Source organism: Ictidomys tridecemlineatus, chromosome 11 (assembly GCF_052094955.1).
Source record: "Ictidomys tridecemlineatus isolate mIctTri1 chromosome 11, mIctTri1.hap1, whole genome shotgun sequence".
NCBI classification, from domain to species: Eukaryota; Metazoa; Chordata; class Mammalia; order Rodentia; family Sciuridae; genus Ictidomys; species Ictidomys tridecemlineatus.
Genome location: NC_135487.1, coordinates 31,426,076 through 31,436,686, shown reverse-complemented (window position 1 = coordinate 31,436,686; position 10,611 = coordinate 31,426,076). Strand labels below are relative to the sequence as shown.

The 10,611-nt window shown below is 50.9% G+C and overlaps 1 protein-coding gene across 1 annotated transcript; it reads right to left on the bottom strand.

Annotated features, from left to right (window-relative positions):
• Positions 1-750: 750 nt before the first annotated feature.
• Tmem125 (transmembrane protein 125) lies at positions 751-3,114 on the bottom strand. Its single transcript, XM_078026084.1, has 3 exons — positions 2,852-3,114; positions 2,407-2,552; positions 751-2,169 (listed from the first exon to the last, which is right to left on the bottom strand). The coding sequence occupies exon 3, from the start codon at positions 2,024-2,026 to the stop codon at positions 1,370-1,372; it is 657 nt and encodes a 218-aa protein (XP_077882210.1). The 5' UTR covers positions 2,027-2,169; positions 2,407-2,552; positions 2,852-3,114; the 3' UTR covers positions 751-1,369.
• Positions 3,115-10,611: the final 7,497 nt, after the last annotated feature.

Below are 10,611 nucleotides of genomic sequence, written 5' to 3'. Positions count from 1 at the left end.
TTTCCAGAAGACAGGCCTGCCCTTGCCTGATGAAAGCAATTTTCTCACGTGAGGGCCTCTAGTGTAATGTTTCTTAGGAGACAATTCTCTTTCCCTGACTCTCTGGCACCTTCCATCTGTACCTTGCACAGCAGGATGTGAAGCAGCAGTAAGCAGCCTTCCTGTGGGCTGATTCCAGTGGGGCTGTCTTGCTACCACCCAGGAAGTGTCAGCACACCACAGAAGGGCAGGTTCCTTCCAGGGCAGGAAGTGACTCTTAGCACCCCAGAATTCCAAACTCCTCTCCTATGCCCAGGAGCCCACAAGCGGGCCAGCTGCTGAAGTGACTAAATGGATGTTCCGGTTTCCAAGGTGGGGTAGGGAGATTCAGCCTCCCAGTCACCCTCAGGGAGTCAGCTGAAGGGAGACAGTGTAAAGGAGGTGCAGTCTCCAGAGAAACCAGCTGAGAACACCCCAAGGCTTCTGGCCTCCCCTTGAATCAGCAAGTGAACAAACGTGAAGGACTCTTCAGGTTCTCCACCCTTTTTCTGGAACCACAAACTCATTATCTTCCCAAACCTGAATGGCCATTCAACACTCTTCCCCTCCTTCCCCTTATTACCTGAGAGGAGAAATCCCAGGCCTGGCCCAGGCCACCTTCAAGGCTCCCTTTATGAACTGACATGGGAGGGAAGAGCTAGCCTTGGGAGGAGTGGTGTGTGCGCTAGGGAGGAGGGTCTCCCAGGTGAGATGGTGAGGTGAAGATGACAATGAAAACAGCAGCCACCACTTTATTGCACATCTCTCCTGAGCCCAGTCCTTCCATTCATGACAACATTTAATTCTCACAAACAGTGGCAACCTGACCTCTAGAAAAGGCCAGAGAGACTAAGTTGCTTGCTGAATCTCCCAGCTATGAGGTGCCTGGGTTGGGGGTTGGAAGGATTTCAATCCAGGCTTGTCTTATTCTGAAGCCCTTGTTCCTTCTGCTTTGCCACCAGTCATTCTTCTTGATGAGCGGTCACTAGTGCAGTCTCTGGGGTGGACAACAGTCACCCTGTGGAAACCCTTGACGGGTATTGCCGGGCAAGGCTAGAGATGAGGGGTGTTGGAAACAGGGATCCCAGATGTTTCTCTCCCTAGAGAACTCAGACCCAGATAGGCAGAGTGACAGTCATCAGACACACACATGCAGTTCCAAGGAGGCACACGTTAACCTGTAATGTGGAATGTGAGTACATGTGGGCTCCTAATCACATATCACATACCCAGAGAAGGGCTGATGTGGCCCTGAGACATATACACGTTCACACATAAGCATACACATGCATGTCCTGGCACAGTTCTGGAGACACTGAGACAGGTCCTGGGAAGGAGGGTTCTGGTTCTATCAGATGAGGCTGGCGATGCTGGAGGTGGTTTCATGACGCTGGCCAGAAGACAACTGTCCTGAGATGCTGAAGATGCTGCTATTGCCACCGTGGCCACCATGGGTTGAGGGAGCAGCTGCACGGGTAGCAGGGCAGTGTCCACTCACGCCCACCTGATATAACAGCAAGCCCAGCAGCAAGAGCGAGCCCAAGGCAGCCAGGGCAATCCCCACAGACAGCATGGCGGCCAGTGGCCGAGCAGGAGCCGGGGCGGCAGCCAGTCCAGCCAGGGTTAGGCCGGTGACCAGCAGCACGAGACCACTGAGCAGCACCACCAGGGCATCCACCCCTCCACCGCTGCGCAGCAGGGCCACGTGGTGGGCCTGGCGTATACAGTTCATGTCCTGCACAGCTGAGCTCATCAGCTGCTTCACCAGAACCAGCAGGGCCAGCAGGCAGAGCACAGTGCCTGTTGCTAGGCGCCACTCACCAGAGCGGCTGCTGGTGGAGGACAGCAGGGCCACGCCACCTGCCCCACAGCCTGCCACAAGGCCCACAGCGACGCTGAAGCACAGCAAGGAGCGTCTTGGCTGCTGGGACCACCACAGTTCCACCTGCTCTGCCAGCATGTCGGGGGGCAGCCCCTGGCCCAAAGGGGCTTGAGCTGGTTCAGACATGGCTTAGTTAGGCAGGTCAGGACAGAAGGTCAGCGTCAGGGATCAGGGGGTACAGATCATGGCCTGGTGCCCCTACCACCTGCTTGGCAGTCGCAGGCCCAGAGTCTTGTTCCTTTCTCAGCCCAGGCTATGGTCATCATCACCTGCAGGGGAAGGATCTTGATGTTACGTCCCATCCACCCAGCTCTCATGGTCTCACCTGGGAGCCTTGGGGACGAGCCCTGAGTATCCTCCCCTGTGTCCTCTGGAATCCCCTTTGGGAAAGCCCCCTCCCCAGCACTACCCCTTGGGGAAGCCTCTACAGTGACCCCAGGAGAGTTCTCCCTCCTCCCAGGATACCCCCACACCCTTCCAGGAAATCCCCTTGCCCAGCCCCTGACCTCTCTGGCTCTGGCTCTCTCAGTCGCCTGTCCCATCCTGGCTGGCCGAGGGAGCTGGTGCCACAGTGGACGATGGGACCAACAGCTAGAGATAAAGCCTCATTCAGGATCCAGACTCACATGGCCTCAGCTGTCACCGCTGGTTCCTGGGGGGGGGGGGAGTTGTGGGGAGGGGGGCTGATGACTTAACTCTTCTGGAACCAGTGGCCTGACTCTGTAACTTCTCTCTTATAGAGATGAGTCTCCTCTTTCTCTGTGGGTCAGAATCTGGCCCCTAATACCCTCCTTCCAGGCCTATCTCATCTTACAGCCTGACTGGCAGGAAAAGACTTTGGTTCCCAAATTTCCATCTCCAACCAGGATCTTCCTCCCAAGTCAACTGTCATCATGATGTCCCATTGTCATCTCTGATGCAACAGGTCCCAACCCAAGCTGGTCATCTTACCCCAAACCTGCTTCTCTTCTGTGTTCCCAACTTCAGGATTGCATCACACCTCTCAGCCAGGGGGGCTGGTCTCCCTCTGTCACACCCAGTCCACCAGTCAGGCTGTCTATCTATTCTGTTCCTACAGTAGCCCCCCTGTGCCTGCCTCTTCAGCCCTGACCCCCAATGAGCTTTCTGCTGCCCTACTCTTCTCCACTTTCACCCACACCCCACCCATGTCATCCTCCTTCATGGTTTCTTTAAAGTGCTGAGGAAAAAGAAAGGCTCTGGACTTGAACCCCAGTCCAGCCCTCTCCACCATGGAAACACGGGGAGGGACCTAACAGTGGTTACTCATTTAACCTGTCCTCTAGGGGACAGCCAGCATGACTCACACAGGGCAAAAATAAAGCAGGTGCAGTCCCTGCCCTCAAGGAGCCCAGTTTGCCACAAACATCAGAAATATCCTGTTGGCATGCTAGGAGTTGGGTGTGCTTGGTCAGACAGGGCCCTCTGCACCCAGGAGAGATGATGGGGAGAGTCAGGGGGCCCCATGAGCTCGGCTCTTAGAGCTTCAGTCTCCTTATCTAAAAAGCAAGGACAGTGACATTTGTCTTAAGGGATGGAAGGGAGTCATTTGACCTCTTTCAGAATTCCAGTGGGGCCTGGAGTCTGCATAGAGGCTGAAGCATGCTTTTTGGAAAAGTGAACCCGATGTTATCCCTCTGATTCCAGATAGGACAGAGCATAGGTCCTGGATTGTTCCAGATATGATAACATGACTGTGCAGGGGTACACCCTGAGGAAGTATGCATGCTCCACGACCCCTCCGCCGGGGCTACCAGGCACGGGGAAGTGGGCGGGGCAGATACTCATGCCTCCAAGGGAGGTGGGGGAGGGGCCGTGGGCGGGGCATGGACTCTGTCCCAGCATTCCCTTGGGTTGTGACTCGCTGGTCTGAAAGTACGGGCACAGGTGTATCGGGTCAGCGGGCGCCAGGCTGGGGGTGGGGTGGAGGATCTCAGGGCGAGAGCTAGTGGGAGAAGGTGGGGGCGGAGCGGGTGGGGAGACTGTGGGGCACTCACGAGAAGCCTGGACGTGCTGGATCCGATTTGAGCAGGCAGGGCCGGGCAGGTGGGGCGCTCTAGCTCCGTTTCCGGGGAGGCACTTCACCTGCCTAACCTGCACTCAGGTGAGCCTGGAGGGAGGGGGGATTAACAGGTGTTGTTTACAGGGCAGGGCCTAAGCCGATTGGCTGACGTGGCAGCGCTCCTTCTGCTGGGCAGAGGCATTCCTGGGAAGGGAGGGGATTTTGTCGGCTGCTGTTGGGGCTCGGAACACCATTCGCTGCGGGAGGAATGTTGTCTATCGGCCCCAGAGCCTGGGCCGCAACCCAACCCCCACTTCAGATTTACCTCGGAACCTACCTCCAACTCCAGCTGCACTTGCAAACCCTATCTAGAACCCCTCACCCCCAGCCGCAGCTCCTTTTCTACACCCAACTGCTCATCTGGCCTGAAACTAACTCCTAATTTCAACCCAGATTCTGAACTTAGATCCCAGACCCCAACCCTACCCTCAGCCCCAACCTTGACTCCTGTTCCTGAGTCTAGCTCCCTCAAACCCAACTCCAACTTCAAATCCCAGGACCTCCATCTGTCCCTTGACCTTCCCAGGCTGGACCCCCACAAACCCTTTGCTTATTCTCCTCTAGTCTCAAATGCCAGGCAGAAGCGGGCCTGCTGCACCCAGCCTTTCCTGCTGGGGAGGCCTGGAGGAGGAGTAAAAGCCTTTCAAGGGGAAAGGGAGATCCCAAAATAAACACTTGACAATAAATGCCATACCGCCTTCCAGTCAGGATGAGTGTCAGTCAGTTCTGCAGGCTCTGCCCTCCACCCTGCCCTTTGCATTTTGAATTCAAGTTCCTTCCACCTGGAATATTTGCCACTCCCCAGATACAGTCTGGTTTACTCAGATTCTTCAGCTGAGATGTCACCTCCTCCAGGGAGCCCTCCCCAACCTAAGGCTGGCTTAGGTGCACGCATGGCCTCTGTGCTTCCTCACAACTCTCTTACTGCAGTGGGCCTAATGCCCTTTATTTACTTTCCTCTTAACAGCCCCCCCACTAGATATGTGGCCCCTAGGGAGTACAGGGATGGTGCCTGTCTTGCTAACCGTCATGCCCTAGTAGCCAGCGCTCAGCCTGCACACGGGAAGCAGTCAATATTTGTTGAATGATTGACTGAATAAATAAAGTGTGAACTGACCAGTGTAGAGGTTTTGAGGAGGGAGCATGTGAGAGGAAACTGGAAGGACAAGTTTGGCTCAGGCTTTGTTTGGGACGAGGTCTTTAATTCCAAGGGAGGCATTTGGCCTGGGCAGAGTGCCCATGGAGGGTCTGAAGGGTGACAGGGACATAGTTGATATTCTTTTTCTCCTTCTTTGAATTAAATACAGGGGTACTCTATCACTGAACTATACCTCCAGCCCTTTTTATTTTTTGAGACAGGATCTCACTAAGTTGGTAAGGCTGGCCTCAAACTTGTGATCCTCTTGCTTCAGCCTCTCAAGTCACCAGGATGACAGGCATGTGCCACCACACCTGGCAGGGTTCTGCTTCTAACCAGCTAATCTGGCACCACACACCCCGTGCTCTGGAGTGGCAAATGGGTGACTGGTTGGGGGGGGCATGCAGGCTGTTACTTATCTTCTGAACTAGATCTTTTAAGGCCCCTTCTTTCTTTCTGATGTAAATGGAATAGAAAGAAAAACAAAGTCAAAATGATCTTTTCATTATCAGTTTGCAAAATAATTGCACCTGAGCTGTTTGTATTTCTCTTTGCTTTGCTCTGTGGAGATAGCTGGAGGCTGTCATAACTCCAGGACGACACATCTGTAGATGCACACCTTGAGCACCTAAGTAATTAAAATGTTCCCAATAACATGTTTCAAAAGAAACAGGTGTAATTCACACATTAAAATGAATATATTTTAATTCCCAAATATATTTTAATATACAAGTTACAAATGAGCTATTTGACAATCTTTTTATTTTGTACAAAGTCTTGAAAATTTTACACCCACAGTGCATCAGTTCAGATTGGCCACATTTCAAATGCCCAATTGCCACGTTTGGCTTGTGGTTATGTCCTCACTGGGGGCCACAGCTCTAGATGTTCGTCTTCTGAAGAAAAGCTTGGGGCAAGCTGAGCACTGTGGGGCAGGCCCGATGTGGGGGCAATGATGTTTTAGGTGTTCATTTTGCCACTTTGCAAAATATTATAAAGTTGTCCCTTTAGAATAAAGGGGCTCATGGGAGCAGAGGGCCTGGCAGGATTTGCCAGCTGTGGATTCCTCTTTTTTTGGTATGGTCTTGGGAATTGAACCCAGGGCCTTGTCAATGCAAGGCAAGCACTCTACCAACTGAGCTATATCCTCAGCCCTGTGACCTCTTACACACATCAGACATTTATTTATCATCTGGGTCCCAAGGAGGGTACAGTCCCAGGCAGACATCACTGTCTAGCAGCTCCAGGCAGAGCTGGGGTAGTAGACTGATAAGATTTAACCTCCCTTTCTTCTGGGAGTTTGAAGTGGGGGAGCGTAAAAGCTTTCTCAGTTTAAACATTGACCAGGCACATCTTTGTTCTAGTCCTGGGTCTTGTCAAATGACTTGCAGTTAAAGTGGACAGGCAGGTTCTGCACAGGGATGTTGCCCTCAAAGTGGAGGTTGTGGGGACAGCTCAGATGGGCAGTAATGAAGATCAGGAGGAGGAGGTGGTGGCAGTGAGTGTGCTGGGGAAAGTGTGCATTCCATCTGTCCTCAGGAGCATTAGAAGATGAAGGGTGGGAGTCCTGGGAGGGGAAGGGAGAGCTGGGGGCCATTTCCTGCTTCTGCCTTGTTCTCACCTCACATTCTGCTCACCCTGGAAGCCAGAATGATCCTATTGTTAGGTAGAGCAGGTAATGTCACTGCCTCTGACCCTCCAGGTTCTTAAGGCCCTCTCTGACCTAGTTCCTGTTACCTCAGAGTCTCTGCACCGGCTGTTCCCTCTGCCTGGAATGCCTTTCTCCCATGTGGCTCCCTCCCTCAATTTCAGGCCACCCTAAAATTCCAGTCTCCCCCAATATTTCCGATTCCCCCCACCTTGATTTCTTTGTTTCCCCTTTAGCATTCTTTTGTACACTGTATTTTTTTTTTTTTTGTCTGTCTGGAGTATTTTCTGCCTCACTGGGGGCCACCACAATCTAAATGTCACGAAAAAAGGATTTTTTCTTCATTGGCTACTATATTCTCAGGAATAGAAATAGGAATAGGCCTGATATATCTTGCATGTGTGATAAATGTTTATTGAATGAATAACTGAAAAGTGGAAAGTATACTGGTTTTGGAGCTAGATCGATCTTGAAGATTCCAGTCCCAGCTCTAGATGTTTAACATTAGTAAAATTGCTTACCCTTTGTGGGTCTCAGTGTCTTCATTTGTAAAATGGGGTCATTAGTGTTTAATCTAATCCTAAGGAGGATTAAATACTGTAATTCATCCACTGAGCATACATTTACTGTACCTCTTGTCTGGACTAGGTAGACTGCAGGTGCAGGAGACACAGGAATGGGCTAATAAGTCTAGGAGAATAGCACAGGGAAGCCATGTGGCTCACGTAACTGGCCCCAGGTAACAGGGGCTTCAGTGGCTCTAGGTAACTGGCCCCAAACTTTGCAGGCTGATGGTTCCCTGTTATAGACATCTTTTGAGGTATCAGTCCCACTCACAATAACCGTTCTCTTTGCAGGAAAGAACCCTGGCAACTAGGATTATATTTTGTGACTCAGTCCTCTGACTACAGGTAACTAGGTAGAGGTAAGCTCCCAACTCAAGCTAGGTCCAACGATTCCCTTGTGGAAATTTAAAGTTGGACTGGTGATTTTGTTTCAGCCTGGGGACTTCTTATCCATTCATCTATTATTCTTCTGTTCTCATTCATCTATTAATGAGAGATGCTAAAATACTCTTCTGCCAGCTGAATTGTCAATTAAAAGCTGGTCTGGACAGAGAGGCACGGATAAGAAAGGGAGAGGGGTTCTACCAATGTTCCAAGTCCTGGCTCAGGTTCTTCTTGAGATTTAGGTACTACATTGCCAAGAGAGTCCATGACACACACCAAGAGCCAAATAATAAATTCTCCTTTTGTGCTTAAGTTGGCTAGTTTGTTTCTGTTACTTTTGGCAAAAGAAGGGCACCCACAGCTTCTCTGTTCATTCAGAACTAGAATCTTCTAGTCCTAATTTTAATAATAACGTACTACACACAGCATGTGCCTAGAAAGTTGCAGTTTATCCTCACTGCCCCTGCCAAATCCCATCATGTGACACTACCTGAGCAATAAATATAAATTCCTAAATACTACTGCCATAGTACATGATCAGCAACTGCTGCTGCCCAGCAGGATTATTTCTTTCTAAGTCTGTTCTCCTGCTCAGCTCAGCTCAGGTGAGTTGGAATGCCTCTCAGATTTATGTTCATGTTCAAACATAAGCAGGCCTTGGAACTCCTGATAGATCCTGGGGCGCTATCCCAACAGAGCTCAGGGAAAAGTGAACCCCACTCCTGGTCCTGAAATGCCATTTCTCTCATTCCAGATTTAGAACAGTGATTTTTCAGAGGGTCCCCCCTGGGTGCACAGATATTCCCAGGTCCTTCATTACTCCTAAGTCACCTCCTGGAAACAGCTGGCCAAGCTTTGCATAAGAAGCAGTGGCAAAAGTAGATGTTGATATTTGGCCCTCCCATAGGGTGGAGTCTTTGGTTCTGAGAGAACAAGGCTGCACAGAGGCTCATCTGGGCAGCTCACGCTGTCTTGCCATACCTCTGAAGGAGGGGGAGGGGGTCAAGTGGATATCTGAGGGGAGTGGGTAGAGAGAAATTCTGGAGGTTTCTGGAGAGAGCTCAAGAATCAACTGCAACTAGATGAGCATGAGTTGAGTCCATGTGCTAATATCTAGTCACTTAGGTGACCAGTGGGGCCTGGATGGCTGCTGCAGGAGGGGGGGGGCTTTTAGATCAACTCCATCGACGAGGGGCTGAAAAGAAGTTGGCCCCAGTGGGGGGAGTGCTTCCAGCCTCCCCATGAAGTCAGGATAGACAAAGTGGAAGGAGATCTGAGATGCAATATCCAGAAAACCAGGGCCAGTAAGTCAGCTTAGGAAAACTGTAGACAGAATGTAGAAAGCAAAACAAAATTGCACCTCTGGCCCCAGATTCACTAGCAAGACACTGTGTTCATCAGTATGCAGCAAAGAATTTGCCCTGCTGATCTGCTGGCCAAGGTGCCAGGTTCTTCTGGGGTGGGACTCTTCCTTGGCCTGGACTTCCTCCTCCTCCTCCTCCTCCTCTCCAGCTGGAGAGCAGCCAGGTTTAAGTTAGGCTCAGCTTGGTCTTCAGCTCCTTTTCCTTCTGGTTCAACCTCTCTGGGAGTCGCATTCACATCACCTTCACCACCTAGTCTGCAGTGTATTTCTTGGGTGCTTCTCCAGAGCACCATGTAAGAGCACGAAGCCCTGGAGTCCTCCGGGCAGAAGGGACTACCCTCCTGGCTCTGCATGTCTGATCCTGTGTGGTAAATTTACTCTTTCTTGGTTTTGATTTCCTCATTCGTGAGCTGAGGTCCATCTTGTGAGTAAAAGGTGAATGTCTTGACTCTTAAGATGTTTTTCAGTTGAAGCATCCATCACTTCATCAACACCTCCTAGCCGCAGTGGTTTTCCTCTGCATTTGTCTTCTTCCCAGGTCGTGCTTCTTCCCCGTCAGCTTGGCCAACTCCCCCGATTCCTTTCGTTAGAAGAGTTCTCTCGTCTGTTTCCCCTCTGCCATCATCTTGGTCCAAGCCACTGGACACCCACAATCTCCTCCTAACCGGCCCCCACCTCCTCTATTGGGTTCTCTTAATCAACCCCACCCAGACACCCAAGTGAATTTTAGATGCAGGCATAGCTCTTGCTCTGGTGGAACTTTCCTAGCAGGAGAGTTTAAATACTAAATGGACAGGGTATTGTGAGGGTCATGAAGGAAAACAATATGATGAGTGTAATGTGGGAGGGGTCAAGGACTGACTTTCTTTTCTTTCTTCTTCTTTGGTACCAGGGATTAAAGCCAGGGTGCTTAACTACTGAGTCATATCTCTAGCCCTTTTTTTGAGACAGGGTCTCACCAAGATGCTTAGGGCCTTGCTAAGTTGCTGAGGCTGGCCTCACAGTTGCGATCCTCCTGCCTCAGCCTCCTGAGTCACTGGGATTACAGGCATGCACCACCATGTCTAGCAGGGACTGACTTCCTGAGGAAATGACATTTAAGCTAAGATCTGAAGGAGGTAGGGGGCAAGAGCATTTCAGGCAGAGAAACAGTATGTACAAAGATAAAAAGGCATGAAGACCTTGGCTAGTTCGAGGAACTGAAAGAAGGCCAGTGTAGCAAAACCCTGGAAAGCAAGAGGCCAAGCAGCAGCCAAGCACTGGCCTCTGGCCTCCAGTCCATATCTTTTACTTGCTTTTGAGGACCTGAAAGTTCTGGCTCCGCTGACCCACTTCATATCTCATTTCAAGACAGTTTTCTTTGGTAAAGATAAAGCCGAGATGCTTCTTTGGAATAGAGAAGTCTTGAGTCCCGGAAGAGCCCAGCTACCTGGTATGATAATGTAACGGGCCGTCATCTTTGTGGCTGAACTTTTCTCGGAGGTGTATGCATTTTTCCCTGCTCTTGGGATCTGTTCTCCCAGGCAGTGGAT